Source organism: Oncorhynchus tshawytscha, linkage group LG16, assembly GCF_018296145.1.
Source record: "Oncorhynchus tshawytscha isolate Ot180627B linkage group LG16, Otsh_v2.0, whole genome shotgun sequence".
Lineage (NCBI taxonomy): Eukaryota > Metazoa > Chordata > Actinopteri > Salmoniformes > Salmonidae > Oncorhynchus > Oncorhynchus tshawytscha.
The window spans coordinates 18,877,723-18,895,169 of NC_056444.1; the positions used below are offsets into that span (position 1 = coordinate 18,877,723).

General features: G+C 44.6%; 1 protein-coding gene across 7 annotated transcripts in view; it reads right to left on the minus strand.

Moving 5' to 3' along the window:
- Positions 1–2,039: 2,039 nt before the first annotated feature.
- Positions 2,040–17,447, minus strand: part of relch (RAB11 binding and LisH domain, coiled-coil and HEAT repeat containing) — a gene marked incomplete at its 3' end in the record, with an annotated part of 36,635 nt that continues 21,227 nt past the window's right edge. For 5 of the 7 annotated variants that reach the window (XM_042298931.1, XM_042298930.1, XM_042298927.1 and 2 more), the window contains 16 exon segments: positions 2,040–2,156; positions 2,952–3,090; positions 3,272–3,335; positions 4,529–4,611; positions 8,534–8,633; positions 10,134–10,240; positions 10,944–11,023; positions 11,312–11,360; positions 11,459–11,582; positions 11,662–11,818; positions 11,944–12,091; positions 12,322–12,486; positions 12,609–12,749; positions 15,114–15,185; positions 15,593–15,683; positions 15,809–15,921. In XM_042298931.1, coding sequence (XP_042154865.1) covers positions 2,040–2,156; positions 2,952–3,090; positions 3,272–3,335; positions 4,529–4,611; positions 8,534–8,633; positions 10,134–10,240; positions 10,944–11,023; positions 11,312–11,360; positions 11,459–11,582; positions 11,662–11,818; positions 11,944–12,091; positions 12,322–12,486; positions 12,609–12,749; positions 15,114–15,185; positions 15,593–15,683; positions 15,809–15,921 — 1,750 coding nt within the window. 7 annotated transcript variants of the gene reach the window in all.

The following is a 17,447-nucleotide window of genomic DNA, read 5'->3' on the forward strand; positions in this document are numbered from 1 at the left end:
CATGGTGATCAGCTATGTGTGTTCCCTGCTACTGTGTCCTTAACTTACAGAACTTACCTCACCCTTTATTAATGGTTGAGACAAACAGCTACATATTAATGAGTTGAGTTGAGGCCTTTAAACGGAAAAGCTAAAAGAGGGCAATAGTTCATTAAGTGGTTTTTAAATGTGTCCACCTAGCAGTATGTACTTAAGACATTTTAAGAACTGTACCCAGAGCAGAGTGTTGGCTTGGCTAGCTCAGGGGAGTGTTTTATTTCACTTTATAGCTGTGACTCAGAATACGTCTTTAGAATAACAAGACCTAAGACTAGGTTACTGTTGTCAGACTAGGCTACTGTTGTCAGACTAGACTGAGGCATGGTTGGTCGATTACAGCCCAGAACCACAAATAGTGAACTTTTAGTCTGACAACAGTAGCCTAGTCTGACAACAGTAGCCTAGTCTGACAACAGTAGCCTAGTCTGACAACAGTAACCTAGTCTTGACCCAGGTCTTGTTATTCTAAAGACGTATTCTGAGTCACAGCTATAAAAGTGAAATAAAACACTCTCCCCTGAGCCCCAGCCAAGCCAACACTCTGCTCTGGGTACAGTTCTTGAAATGTCTTAAGTACATACTGCTAGGTGGACACATTTAAAAACCACTTAATGAACTATTGCCCTCTTTTAGCTTTTCCGTTTAAAGGCCTCAACTCAACTCATTAATATGTAGCTGTTTGTCTCAACCATTAATAAAGGGTGAGGTAAGTTCTGTAAGTTAAGGACACAGTAGCAGGGAACACACATAGCTGATCACCATGGAGCTGATCGTGGTCTACAGGGAACAATGGGTGGAGCACTCCCCTATTGTCATCGACAGGGCTGCAGTGGAGAGGGTCAAAAGCTTCCTCTGTCTTTATTATCACATCACAGAGAACCTGACATGGTCCAATCACACCACCACAGTGGTGAAGAAGGCGCAGCACAGCCTCTTCAACCTCATGCACCTGAAGAAATTCGGCATGGGCCATTGGATCCTTGCACCATCGAGAGCATCTTGACCCGGCTGCATCACCGCCTAGTCGGGCAACTGCACCCCCTCTCAACTGCAAGGTTCTACATAGGGTGATGCGGATGGCCCAATACATGACTGTGGGTGAGCTTCCCTGCCCTCTAGGTCTTCTACACCAGGCGGTGTCTGAGGAAGGCCCAAAAGATAGTCAAGGACTCCAGTCACCCGGGCCACGGACTGTTCACTCTGTTACCATCTGGCAAGCTGTATTGGAGTATCGGGTCTCGGAACCAGGCCATCAGACTGCTGAAAAGCTAAACCTAGTTGTCTCCCTGCACCTTACAGATTATTTGCACCAGAGAAATTATATGCACGTTAGAGATTATTTTCACTGACTACCCCCACAGCCAACACTGACACAAACACACCCAGAACTCATACATGCAGACAAAGCTGCTGTTCTATCATATAATATTGATTCCACTAGCCACTTTGGAAATGTACATACAGGTCCATTATTACTATGTATACACCTATTTTTGACTCATTTCATAGTTATTATTGATTCATGTACAGCATTGTTGAGGGAGCTAGCTGTTTATTACCTATGCATAGTCACTTTACCCCAACCTACATGTACAAAATAACTTGACTAACCTGTACCCACACATTGACTCGGTACTGGTACCCCATGTATACAGCCTCGTTGTTATTTTACTGTTTTAACTATAGTTTATCTAGCAAATATTTTCTTAACTCTTTCTTGACCTGCATTGTTGGTTAAGGGCTTGTAAGTAAGCATTTCTCGGTAAGGTCTACTACACCTGTTGTTATTTGTCACATTCTCTGAATACATTTGATTTGACATAAGCATTATGCTGCACCTTTTATACCTGCTGTATGTGACAAATACATTTTATTTGAATTTGATTTCACACACGCGCACACACACACACACACACACACACACACACACACACACACACACACACACACACACACACACACACACACACACACACACGTCAGTGTTGGGTGAAGGATACAGCAACAGGAGAGAGCGCTGTAGGCCTCAAACAGCTGAGTAGCAATGTCTATCCTCTTACTCTCTGTAGCCTGGACGTTGTTACCCAACGCTAGTTTGTGGAGGTGAGGCAGCACAACTGGAAGACAAAAAACAGACAATATCACTGTGTGTGTGTGTGGATTTGAGTCCATATGTGCATGTGAGTGTGTCTGCGCTCTTGTTTTAGTGTGCCTTTGCATTAGTGTGTGTGTGTGTATGTATTTGTCCATACTGACACTCGTCTGTGAAGTGTGGTTCAGCGTAGTGTGTATTATCAATAGTACTGACACTAGTCTGTGAAGTGTGGTTCAGCGTAGTGTGTATTATCAATAGTACTGACACTCGTCTGTGAAGTGTGGTTCAGCGTAGTGTGTGTGATTTATCAATAGTACTGACACTCGTCTGTGAAGTGTGGTTCAGCGTAGTGTGTATTATCAATAGTACTGACACTCGTCTGTGAAGTGTGGTTCAGCGTAGTGTGTGTGATTTATCAATAGTACTGACACTCGTCTGTGAAGTGTGGTTCAGCGTAGTGTGTGTGATTTATCAATAGTACTGACACTCGTCTCTGAAGTCTGGTTCAGTGTAGTGTGTGTATTATCAGTAGTACTGACACTTGCCTGTGAAGTGTGGTTCAGCGTAGTGTGTGTGATTTATCAATAGTACTGACACTCGTCTGTGAAGTGTGGTTCAGCGTAGTGTGTGTGATTTATCAATAGTACTGACACTCGTCTGTGAAGTGTGGTTCAGCGTAGTGTGTGTGTATTATCAGTAGTACTGACACTTGCCTGTGAAGTGTGGTTCAGCGTAGTGTGTGTGATTTATCAATAGTACTGACACTCGTCTGTGAAGTGTGGTTCAGCGTAGTGTGTGTATTATCAGTAGTACTGACACTCGTCTCTGAAGCGTGGCTCAGCGTTGGGTCCGACCCGGCCAAAGGTCCTGATGATCTCCATGTGTAGAGAGTGTTGGTCCTGGTACTGTGGGTCTTCCAGGAACGATGCCAGCTGCATCTTCACACGCTCCAACAGCTGGGACACACACACACACATTAATGTACACACACACGCATGCCAACATGGATACTCCCCCTAATACACATGGACACAATACAAAACACACATGTGCCCAAACATCTAACCCAGACCTAACCCAGACTTGCTTAATGCAGGAGTGTAGTTTGTGCATATATGAGAATCAGCATGTCCATACCTCTTTTTGCGTGACCGTCTCCATGATGGTACCAAAGGCAGGGATAGTAGAGATCCTAACTGAACTATAAGCCAGACAGGAGTTAGAACAGAGCCAGGTCTCTGCTTTATTCAAACTACAAAATGCAGCTCAGAAGATAATATAAAACAGACCAACACCAAACAATCATCAGTGTGGATCATGTATGTTAATGCCAAGGTTAATGGTGATGTTAGATCATTCCAGTGTCCGTATGGATTTAAATAATATAATACACTAAATAGAACCAGGAGGATGCAGAGGAAGGAGGGATAGAGAGGAGGAGAGGAGAGAAAACGTCTCGTCTTCGTTGACTCACAATTCAGGGCCACTGCACAGTGTAATAAGAGCCGGGGCCACCCGACGGTCTATTAAAGCTTCTGACATGCCTCGCAGAATCAACTGGAAACAGTTAGGAGGGAGGGAGAGACGAAGAGGTTAGGAGGGAGGGAGGGAGGGGGGAGACAATCGTCCAGGACCTGAGGGTTGGGTGGAGGGGGTCTGCTAAAAAGGGGGTGAGGAGGAGGATGGGGGGTACTGCATTACAGCTGAGCATGCTGGGATTATCTTCACATGCAGCCAATCAGAGCGCGAGTTGGGGTAGTGTAGCAGACTGATGATGCGATGAACATGATCGTGCCAGAAAGGACAAAATGACCTATATTGTCAGAACTGATGATCAAGTACATTACATTTTGTCTTAATTGAGGACTAGGTTACGATTAAGGTTAGAGGTAAAGGTTTGGGCTAGTGTTTAGAAAGCATCATACTGCTGTCCTTTCAAGCATGGTTATATAGTGACTACCGGGGTGTGGGTTAGTGTCGCACACTGATGATGCCTGGTGTTAGTGACAGTAAACACAGAACCGCACACGGTCGACCGCACCTCAACCTCTACAGGAAGAAAGCCCTAAGAAGACTTTTATCCAGAGTCAGAGAGACCTTGAACCATCTAGGAGCACAGACAGGGCAAAACCCCTAAAGATACACAGTTTAGAGAAAGCACCTACTTTGGAATTGATTTATGTTGCAAAGCCTCATTGTCCCTGAGTTTTGAGAAAAAAAATCCTAAGTCAAACCATTGACTCCTTTAACAATGGATGTATGTTTCCATACCAACTACAGTCCTGAAAGCTCTGGTGTTATTCAATATATATCCTCATCAAAGAGGTTAGGGTTCTTCCTGTGAGGATGGAGGAGGGGTCGAGGTGGCCAGACAAGGCAGCAGGAGACACTTACATCTCAGGGTCGCTGGAGAGCGTGATGAGAGCAGGCACCACCCTCTGAGCCACCAGCGTCTCATTCACCCCCTTCACCAGCAGCTGTTTGGACAACACAGCCGTGATGTCACAGCCCAGGGGTGGGTGATGGACAGAGCCAGCAGTGTCATGGCAACACGCCGAGAGAGGGAGGAGAGGGAAAAAGGAAAACAAAAAGAAAGAAAGGAAGTGATATACAACAACAAGAAGTAGCAGCAGCGCCAAGGTAGGAACGCATGTCACACACGTCCAAGCCCGCACGTCAACACAGGTAAACAAACAAAAAAGAAAAACAACCAATAAGTGAGAAGCCAAGCAAACAGAGCTGCTGAACAGAGTTGGTAGAAGTTCCCCCTAACCAGTGGTCCAGAGTCAGATTTTTGTTAATGCCCTAATAGTCATGGTTAGGACTGGGGGCAGAGGGATCAGATCCTTGATCTGTGGTTAGGGGCAACTTCTGCCGAGCCTGCAGAGAATGGCATGGGAGGGATATACAACTATGAGATGGTGATAGTGGTATGGACACTTAACCCCCCTATGACAGTAAAGGGGGATGTCTATACCACTATGACATTAAAGGGGGATGTCTATACCACTATGACAGTGAAGGGGGATGTCTATACCACTTTGACAGTAAAGGCAGATGTCGATACCACTATGACAATGAAGGGGGATGTCTATACCACTTTGACAGTGAAGGGGGATGTCTATACCACTATGACAGTGAAGGGGATGTCTATACCACTATGACAGTGAAGGGGGATGTCTATACCACTATGACAGTGAAGGGGGATGTCTATACCACTATGACAGTGAAGGGAGATGTCTATACCACTATGACAGTGAAGGGGATGTCTTTACCACTATGACAGTGAAGGGGGATGTCTATACCACTATGACAGTGAAAGGGGATGTCTATACCACTATGACATTAAAGGGGGATGTCTATACCACTATGACAGTGAAGGGGGATGTCTATCCCACTTTGACATTAAAGGGGGATGTCCATACCACTATGACAGTGAAGGGGATGTCCATACCACTATGACAGTAAAGGGGGATGTCTATACCACTATGACAGTGAAGGGGGATGTCTTTACCACTATGACAGTGAAGGGAGATGTCCATACCACTATGACAGTGAAGGGAGATGTCCATACCACTATGACAGTGAAGGGAGATGTCCATACCACTATGACAGTGAAGGGGATGTCCACAGCACTATGACAGTGAAGAGGGATGTCCACAGCACTATGACAGTGAAGGGGGATGTCCACACCACTATGACAGTGAAGGGAGATGTCCAGACCACTATGACAGTGAAGGGGGATGTCCAGACCACTATGACAGTGAAGGGGATGTCCAGACCACTATGACAGTGAAGGGAGATGTCCAGACCACTATGACAGTGAAGGAGATGTCCAGACCACTATGACAGTGAAGGGAGATGTCCAGACCACTATGACAGTGAAGGGGGATGTCCAGACCACTATGACAGTGAAGGGAGATGTCCAGACCACTATGACAGTGAAGGGAGATGTCCAGACCACTATGACAGTGAAGGAGATGTCCAGACCACTATGACAGTGAAGGGAGATGTCCAGACCACTATGACAGTGAAGGGAGATGTCCAGACCACTATGACAGTGAAGGGGGATGTCCAGACCACTATGACAGTGAAGGGAGATGTCCAGACCACTATGACAGTGAAGGGAGATGTCCAGACCACTATGACAGTGAAGGGGGATGTCCAGACCACTATGACAGTGAAGGGAGATGTCCAGACCACTATGACAGTGAAGGGAGATGTCCAGACCACTATGACAGTGAAGGGAGATGTCCAGACCACTATGACAGTGAAGGGAGATGTCCAGACCACTATGACAGTGAAGGGGGATGTCCAGACCACTATGACAGTGAAGGGGGATGTCCAGACCACTATGACAGTGAAGGGAGATGTCCATACCACTATGACAGTGAAGGGGGATGTCCACACCACTATAACAGTGAAGGGAGATGTCCATACCACTATGACAGTGAAGGGGGATGTCCACAGCACTATGACAGTGAAGGGAGATGTCCACACCACTATGACAGTGAAGGGGGATGTCTATCCCACTTTGACAGTGAAGGGGGATGTCTATACCACTATGACAGTGAAGGGGGATGTCTATCCCACTTTGACATTAAAGGGGGATGTCCATACCACTATGACAGTGAAGGGGGATGTCCATACCACTATGACAGTAAAGGGGGATGTCTATACCACTATGACAGTGAAGGGGGATGTCTTTACCACTATGACAGTGAAGGGGGATGTCTATATCACTATGACAGTGAAGGAAGATGTCCATACCACTATGACAGTGAAGGGGGATGTCTATACCACTATGACAGTGAAGGGAGATGTCCATACCACTATGACAGTGAAGGGAGATGTCCATACCACTATGACAGTGAAGGGAGATGTCCATACCACTATGACAGTGAAGGGAGATGTCCACAGCACTATGACAGTGAAGAGGGATGTCCACAGCACTATGACAGTGAAGGGGGATGTCCACACCACTATGACAGTGAAGGGAGATGTCCAGACCACTATGACAGTGAAGGGGGATGTCCAGACCACTATGACAGTGAAGGGGGATGTCCAGACCACTATGACAGTGAAGGGGGATGTCCAGACCACTATGACAGTGAAGGGAGATGTCCAGACCACTATGACAGTGAAGGGAGATGTCCAGACCACTATGACAGTGAAGGGAGATGTCCAGACCACTATGACAGTGAAGGGAGATGTCCAGACCACTATGACAGTGAAGGGAGATGTCCAGACCACTATGACAGTGAAGGGGGATGTCCAGACCACTATGACAGTGAAGGGAGATGTCCAGACCACTATGACAGTGAAGGGAGATGTCCATACCACTATGACAGTGAAGGGAGATGTCCACAGCACTATGACAGTGAAGAGGGATGTCCACAGCACTATGACAGTGAAGGGGATGTCCACACCACTATGACAGTGAAGGGAGATGTCCAGACCACTATGACAGTGAAGGGGATGTCCAGACCACTATGACAGTGAAGGGGGATGTCCAGACCACTATGACAGTGAAGGGGGATGTCCAGACCACTATGACAGTGAAGGGGGATGTCCAGACCACTATGACAGTGAAGGGGGATGTCCACACCACTATGACAGTGAAGGGGGATGTCCACACCACTATGACAGTGAAGGGAGATGTCCACACCACTATGACAGTGAAGGGGGATGTCCAGACCACTATGACAGTGACGGGAGATGTCCAGACCACTATGACAGTGAAGGGGGATGTCCACACCACTATGACAGTGAAGGGGATGTCCACACCACTATGACAGTGAAGGGGGATGTCCACACCACTATGACAGTGAAGGGGGATGTCCACACCACTATGACAGTGAAGGGGGATGTCCACACCACTATGACAGTGAAGGGGATAGTGCTACAACACCTCCTCCTCATCAAAAGTGTATTTTATGTAGGCCTGATTCCATTTCGATCCAATGTTTTTCCCTAGCTCCTACCTCTTTGGTGTTCACAATGAAGGGGTAGGGGCTCTGGGAAGGGGCTAGGGGTTAAAATGGAATCAGGCCCTTGAGGGGGAAGGCAATAACAAGCAGAGGCTGCTGCAGGGGAAAGACATAGGGAGGCATTTCAGACCAGTATTGTTCTGTTTGCATAATACATCTCAAAAACCTTTACAATCCAGTCAATGTTCCAACAATACTTATCTATTCAAACTGTAAGATTAAATCAGCAAGAAGACTACTTCTAGTCCATGACAAAACAGGTTTCAATAAAAACAGGTTTCGATAAAACATTTTAGATACAGCATACATCAAACAAAATACAGTGTCATTCTTATATGGTCTAAACTATAAAGCATGTTATTACGTGGGCAAATGTGTGTGTGTGGCGCGTTGTGGCAGGGCGTCGTACCTCAAACATGCGTGCGGCGGTACAGCGAACTAGAGCGGAGGTATGGACCACTCCGTACCATAGCACTGTCAGTAACAACTCATGGTACACTGGGTTAGCCCTGAGAGAGCGAAAGGGGGGGTAGAGAGAGAGAGAGAGAGAGAGAGAGAGAGAGAGAGAGAGAGAGAGAGAGAGAGAGAGAGAGAGAGAGAGAGAGAGAGAGAGAGAGAGAGATGGTATTGTAGAGAGGGAGAGGAAAGTGGGAGAAAGGGGTGGAGAGAGAGATGAAGGGGAGAGAGAGAGAGAGATGGTGTTGTAGAGAGAGATGGTGTTGTAGAGAGGGAGAGGAGAGAGTGGGAGAAAGGGGGAGAGAGAGAGAGAGAGAGATGAAGGGGAGAGAGAGAGATGGTGTTGTAGAGAGAGGGGAGTGGGAGAAGAGGGGGTGGAGAGGGAGATGAAGGAGAGAGAGAGAGAGAGTGGGAGAAAGGGGGTAGAGAGAGAAAGATGAAGGGGAGAGAGAGAGAGATGGTGTTGTAGAGAGATGGTGTTGTAGAGAGGGAGAGTGGGAGAAAGGGGGTGGAGAGAGAGAGATGAAGGGGGAGAGAGAGAAAGAGAGAGAGAGATGGTGTTGTAGAGAGAGGGAGAGAGAGAGAGAGAGAGATATGGTGTTGTAGAGAGAGGGAGAGTGGGAGAAAGGGGGTGGAGAGAGAGAGATGAAGGGGGAGAGAGAGAAAGAGAGAGAGAGATGGTGTTGTAGAGAGAGGGAGAGATGGTGTTGTAGAGAGAGGGAGAGATGGTGTTGTAGAGAGAGAGAGAGAGATGGTGATATAGAGAGAGAGAGAGATGGTGTTGTAGAGAGAGAGAGAGATGGTGTTGTAGAGAGAGAGAGAGATGGTGTTGTAGAGAGAGGGAGAGTGGGAGAAAGGGGTGGAGAGAGAGAGATGAAGGGGGAGAGAGAGAAAGAGGGAGAGATGGTGTTGTAGAGAGAGGGAGAGATGGTGTTGTAGAGAGAGAGAGAGAGATGGTGATATAGAGAGAGAGAGAGAGATGGTGATATAGAGAGAGAGAGAGAGATGGTGATATAGAGAGAGAGATGGTGATATAGAGAGAGGGAGAGTGGGAGAAAGGGGGTGGAGAGAGAGATGAAGGGGGAGAGAGAGAAAGAGGGAGAGATGGTGTTGTAGAGAGAGGGAGAGATGGTGTTGTAGAGAGAGGGAGAGATGGTGTTGTAGAGAGAGGGAGAGATGGTGTTGTAGAGAGAGGGAGAGATGGTGTTGTAGAGAGAGGGAGAGATGGTGTTGTAGAGAGAGGGAGAGATGGTGTTGTAGAGAGAGGGAGAGATGGTGTTGTAGAGAGAGGGAGAGATGGTGTTGTAGAGAGAGGGAGAGATGGTGTTGTAGAGAGAGGGAGAGATGGTGTTGTAGAGAGAGGGAGAGATGGTGTTGTAGAGAGAGGGAGAGAAAGGGGGTAGAGAGAGGGAGAGATGGTGTTGTAGAGAGAGGGAGAGAAAGGGGGTAGAGAGACAGAGGAGATCCAAGTAAGTAAAAGTAAAGAGTTTATTACACGATTGTTGCCTATTCATTCTTACTAATGTGTGTGTGTGTGTGTGTGTGTGTGTTACCCCAGCTCTACAAAGGAGGCTTTGAGGCTGTCCAGGGGGGCATGTGAGAGAGACAGTGTCGTCATGACGTCCTCTAGAAAACCAACAAGCAGCTTACGATCCTCATCCTGCAGGAAACACACATATTACACACACACACACATTATATAATATATGAATATATACATGATTAATACAAACATTATATATAATACACACATATAATATATGAATATATACATGATATAAAATACACGCATTATATAATATATGAATACATACATTATATAAAATAAACACATTATTAATACATACATGATATAAAATACACACATGATATCATACATGAATACATACATTATTAATACATACATGATATATATGAATACATACATTATTAATACACACATTGTATAATATATGAATATATACATTATTAATACAAACATTATATATAATACACACATTATATAATATATGAATATATACATGATATAAAATACACACATTGTATAATATATGAATATATACATGATATAAAATACACACATTGTATAATATATGAATACATACATTATTAATACACACATGATATAATATATGAATACATACATTATTAATACACACATGATATAATATATGAATACATACATTATTAATACATTATATAAAATATGAATACATACATTATTAATACATACATGATAAAATATGAATACATACATACATTATTAATACATACATGATATAATATATGAATACATACATTATATGCTGATTATCAACAGTTATGAGAAAGATGGGTGGCTGGCCAACGACAGACATGTTTACCTGATTGTAGCATGTCAGTACCCCTGTAGCATAAATGGGGACAGTAGCCTTGGTCAGAATACCATTCCCAGTTAAAGCATCTAGGAGAAACAGAATACAAATACTTCATAAAATAGAGATAGAAAATGAGAAAATGACATATGACCATGTAGCTGATTTCCAGTTCACTGAGCTTATAAAACAGAGAACAGTTGACAGGAAGCACAAGGCCTGACAAAAACACTTCACACAAACCACAACAACAAACTAAAACACTTGGCAGAGATCTGAGCACATGCTTGTTTTAATATTCAGAGGATGAAAGAGACAGGGAAACACCAAATCCCACTGAGTGTGTGTGTGTGTGTGTGTGTGTGTCTTCCACTTACCCACATTCTCTTCAGAGAGCCGTAGGATCTCTTGGAACTGTGGTTTTACCTGAAAGAGAGAGGAGAGACTGCTATTGTCTGCACCAATGAAATGAATTAAGCAGTGCAGATTCCTTCCGGCAAAAGGCCTACAGTAGATACTCTCACCTTCGTGTTTGTGAAGATCTTGCCAAATGTGCGACAGAGTCTCCAGAAGAAACGTGAGAACTCATGGACACACGTAGTGGAGGCTACGTTAATACGACCTACTATGTCTATCAGCTGGGGAAGACTGGAGAGAGAGGAGAGGGGGTCAGGGTTGTGTGTGTGGCTGTGTGTGTGTCAATGTGTGTACTGCATAGACCACTCACAGTTGGTTGACCACCCATAGCAGGCTGTCCCAGCCTGTGGTGCCCTCATGTTCTAGCTGGTAATCATACAGGATGAGAAGGGCGCTCAGCGTCTCCCGGCTGCCAACGATAGTCGCTATATCCTGCAGAGGAGACGCCGGACGAGGGAACCGCGTCACTGAGGGGTCAAACAGAGGTCAGGGTTAAAGTTCAGGGAAGGAAAATACTAGAGATTATGGGTGAATAATGTAGTCAGAACAGAGCAAGGTTACTGGTCACCAATTGTGTCAGTGTGTTTCCTACCCTCTATGGGGGGAATGTCTCCTTGCAGGTTAACTCTGTGTGTGAAGGGAGCGTTCTGGATCACCACAGAGAACAGAGGAGGGATGAGAGACTGGAGGGCAGACAGGAACATGTGGAGCTTGTGTTCATCAAGACCATGTTCTCCCTGCTGGAGAGAAGGAGAAAAGGGAGGGGACAGAGAAAGAGAGAGAGGGGGGAGTGAGAGAGAGGGAAAGAAGGAGAGAGGGAGGAGATGAAGGAGAGAGAGGGAGGTGAGAGAGAGGGAAGGAGAGGGCAGTTAGAGAGTTCACTTCTTTATCTAGATTCTAGAATGTTAGCGTCAACATCAAAACCTTTCTTACATATACCAAATAAACAAAGTCCTGTGGGTCTACCTACCTTCAGTAGTTTCTCAATGCGGGCCAGTAGAGAGGGGATGAGAGTGGTCTGGAGGTTTCCCAGCTCTGTGGTCCAGGCAGCGAATGCTGGGATGAACACCTGGTGGATAGCACTGACCACCCTCTCAGATGGGTCACCAAGGGACAGCAACATCAGCTCGAAACCCTGACCACAAAATGAACACAACACGACCAGTCAGTATAACATGACCACATTCAACACAACCAAACACAAGAACGGTCAGAAAGATTTTTCAAACATGCATGCACACACACACACACACACACCTGGGAGTACTTGTCAGGGTCGTCAATGTATCCCATGATGATAGCGAGGCTTTTGACCACAGCCTCTCTGACCATGTCTGCTTTGTCTTCAGCCAGCATCTGTTGCAGCATGGACAACACCAGGGAACTACGGATCTCCTTCTGTTAACACACAGACATATAAACAGATTTGAACGAACGAACGAAGGAGCGCGCACACGCACACACGTGGCCAAGTCTCTTACAAGCAGATAAGATGTGATGGCAGGCGTGTGTACAGGTGTTTGTGTACATATGCAAAGGTGTGTGTATATGTGTGTGTGTGTGTATTATTGGTACGTGGGCCAGCTGTTTATTCACCCACACCCGCCCGCAATTGCTAATAACCCATCCGCAACTGTCTGACTATATGCGATAAAGTGTAAATCTGAGTCTCGCATAGGGCTGTGCATCAGCAACAAGTGCTCAGCATATTTGGGAACTCCTTCAAGACTGTTAGAAAAGCATTCCAGGTGAAGCTAGTGGAGAGAATGCCAAGCGTGTGCAAAGCTGTCATCAAGGCAAAGGGTGGCAAATTTGAAGAACCTAAAATATATTTTGATTTGTTTAACACTTTTTTGGTTACTACATGATTTCATATGTGATATTTCGTAGTTTTGATGTCTTCACTATTATTCTAATGTGCGTATTAGTGAGCTTATAGATGTGAAGAAATAGCCCAATAGTTTAAAAATGTCTTTCACGCAGAGAAGAATTTAGATATCTGAGAGAGCCATGTGAGTGAGAGTTGCTTCAGAACATGCAGCTGGGAGAAGGGAATTATAATTATAATATTCAGCCCAAGAACAGAACGGCCACTGGCCACAAAAGGCATGCATTTCTTTAGGGGGTGGAAATTCGAGGCGTTATCAAGTGCTTGTTCCATTGTGAATGAGAGACTGATGAGGTCTACACAGCCTGTGTAAGAAGCAAAGCAGAGGTCATTCCTTTCAAGCAACTGTTTTCAAAAATCGCATCACGCTGCCTAAGAATGTATTAAAAATCTAAACATATAGCCCAAGTTTGTATCGCAACTAAAGTTGCATAAATAACTCTAAATTAAGCACATAGGAGGACTTCTTTCTTTGTTAACAGCTCAACACAGAATAGCCGCATGTGAGCACTCCCTCAGAAATTGTTTGGAGAAAACCTCCTTTCTAGTTTATTCAGCTATGTTCAATTCTAATCTTCATACTATAAAATAATGCCACGGAATTCTAAGCAAATCTTGTCTGCTAAATGAACTAGTGTAGCCCACAGCCATATGGGCTACAATCTTAATCTTGTCTTTACATGCAGTATCAGTCAACAGTTTGGACACCTACTCATTCAAGGATTTTTCTTTATTTGTACTATTTTCTATGCTATTATGTTCTTCTGAAATAGACTACATTTTCTTCCTAGCATGTTCCTGTCTAAAATAAATCATGTAGTTATTGTGAAGGTGTAGGCTATATTACATGGATTTATTAGACTTTTTAAAACGTAGATGTTCCAAAGGTCTGCATCAGTGGCTTGTAGGCTGTGTGTGGAAGAGAGGAGATGCTAAATGTGTTTGTAAATTGGTCAATTACCGTGATACCGCCAGTTATGTGCTTGACATTCACCGTTTGACAAAATGAATGACCGTCACAGCCCTATGCCTGCACCCAACCCACTAATATAGAAATTGCTCTGTAGGCTACAGTCAGAGGCGGTGGAACTATATTTGGACAGGGGGTGCAGGATTTTTACATGCAGCTTAAATTCTATCATTACATGTTGCCCGGGAAGACTAAGTAAACCCTTGGAAAAACAAACATCTGTTTCACCAGCTGTAAGGAAATAAAAAGCTGTGAAAACGACCCAACGTGTTACTGATAAGATCTCAGTTCGGTTTGGATGCATATTTTATGTGGTTGAAATACTATCAGCTTTTATGATGCTGATAAAGATAGCACCTCAACAGACAGTATCTAACTGCAAATTCACAATCTCTCAAGATGCTGAAAGAAAGAAATCATTTTCTCTACTCCCGTTCTCGAGTCACAATTTAGCCTACATTTGGTGTATCATTGTACTGCAAGAAATGCTTCATTCTGCAGGAGTTCATATGAAGGCTCTGTGAGAGGTTATAGACCTACAGTCAGTGTCCAGATTTCTGTTTCCATTTAACCCTTCTGAACAGTAGGCTACAGTTCCCTTGACGTGCCATAGGCCTACTTGAAGTCCCCGACATGTGAATGTCGAATTTGTATAGCGCCTCAAAATCATCACACACAACATGCAGTCCTCTTTTGCCACGTCACCAAATCTTTCCTAAACACGACTTTTCTGGCCCTCCCATCTCTTTATTTTCAACTCTCTTTATTCAATCTCCCAGCCACCCACCCGCCCTTCATCCAAACAATATTTAAATGACCCTAAACCCGCCAGCACCGTGGATATAACTGCGGGGACTGCGGGTTGAGTCAACTTATGCATCACTAGCGTGTGTGTGAGTCTTACAGGCAGGTAAGGTGCTAAGGCTCCACAGGCTTCTGCTACCAACAACCTCCTCTCTGGATACTTATGGTTGATCTGGAGAGAGAGAGAAGAGAGAGAGAGGGAAAGGACAGAGCGAGAGAAGAGAAGAGAGGGAATGGAGAGAGAAGAGAGAGAGAGAAGAGAGAGAGAGGGAAAGGAGAGAGAGAGGAGGATGGGGTGGGGGAGACAGAAAGAGACAACATGAGATTCTGGGACAGACATGACCCTGTAGATTAGAAAGTGTTGATCTTAAGCATTCCTCGTGGTTTGTCTTTATTGGAATGTTATTGGACCTGCTCAATATATTGGTCATTATCATAGTAACAGATATTTGTTTATGTATCAACACTTTACACAAGTAAAAAAAGAAGGGGAAAAAAGGAGAGGAATATTTTCAGGAATAAAAAAGAGAAAGGACAGAGAGCGAGAGAGAAGGGGAGTAAGGAGAGAGGAGTAGCTACCTGTTCCCAGCATTGTGGTAAGAGTTCAGCCTCAACTCTGGTAGGACCAACATGTCTGGCAAACGCCACACAACCTGTTAGGATCATCTGCCTACAAACACAACCAGGAGTCAATATACACACGGTCAAGATCCTCCTTGATCATCAGCCTATAAACACACAGAGAGAACAGCTAGGTATAAGAACACACGCGCACGCTCACACGAGCCCACACACCTCTGTTCGTCGTCAGGTCTCTTGATGAGGTTGAAGAGGATGTGGAGGAGCTGGTCTCTCTCTTTAGGCTCCGGGTGGAGACACGCTGTACATAGGATGAGAGGAATCAACTCCTAGAGAGAGATAGAAGGATGAGAGAGAGATATGAAAAGAGAGATATCAGCTTGGGTTTGTGGCTCTGAGTATTCACACAGCAAAGAAACGGTTTGCAGGCAGGGGTGTGTGTGATGTTTGCATGTGTGTGTGTGTGTGTGTGGGCAATGGGTAGGAGAGAGGGAGTTCAATGATGACAACACCACCAACAGAAACAGGGTCAAATGAAACAATGTGCTGTTATGTACATCTATGTATCATGATGACAATGTCTCATGGTTTTCTAATCTGAATGACTGGTACCCCTGGTCTGAATCAAGTTCCTTTATGAACAGTAAAGTTCATATGAAGTTCATGCGAGAGTCAGCCTGGAGAGAGGGCAAAATAAAGTAGTCCCAGGACGAGGTGGGGCAGACAGACAGCCCTTCATTCTGCCTCATGGACAAACTGTGGTTAGCTCAACATTCCTGCCTCAAACACAACCAAATTAGAGAGAGGATACACTGTTAAAAAACACAGTTAAAAATATGGATTTTTATTTTTAACCAGCAGGGTTTTCCAGGAAAGTTTCATATTTTCCTGCTGAATGTTGGCATACGAAACAAACCCAACGTTGAATGTTGGCAGAACAAGCAAGCCCAACCAAAGAGAGGCTTGGGAGGGGGGAGACCTGAAATGACACTGGATGTCTGTAGATGGACACCTGTCATTCATTCAAATCAAATATATTACGTGCTTCACATACAACACAACCACCAGAGACATACAGTTGAAGTCGGAAGTTTACATACACCTCAGCCAAATACATTTAAACTCAGTTATTCACAATTCCTGACATTTAATCCTAGTAAAAAGTTCCCTGTCTTAGGTCAGTTAGGATCACCACTTTATTTTAAGAATGTGAAATGTCAGAATAATAGTAGAGAGAATGATTTATTTCAGCTTTTATTTATTTATTTCATCACATTCCCAGTGGGTCAGAAGTTTACATACACTCAATTAGTATTTGGTAACATTGCCTTTAAATTGTTGAACTTGGGTCAAACATTTCAGATAGCCTTCCACAAGCATCCCACAATAAGTTGGGTGAATTTTGGCCCATTCCTCCTGACAGAGCTGGTGTAACTGAGTCAGGTTTGTAGGCCTCCTTGCTCGCACACATTTTTTCAGTTCTGCCCACACATTTTCTATAGGATTGAGGTCAGGGTTTTGTGATGGCCACTCCAATACCTTGACTGTTGTCTTTAAGGCATTTTGCCACAACTTTGGAAGTTTGCTTGGGGTCATTGTCCATTTGGAAGATCCATTTGCAACCAACCTTTAACTTCCTGACTTGAAATGTTGCTTCAATATATCCACATAAATATCCTACATCATGATGCCATCTATGTTGTGAAGTGCACCAGTCCCTCCTGCAGCAAAGCACCCCCACAACATGATGCTGAGACCCTCATGCTTCACAGTTGGGATGGTGTTCTTCGGCTTGCAAGCCTCCTCCTTTTTCCTCCAAACATAACGATAGTCATTATGGCCAAAGAGTTCTATT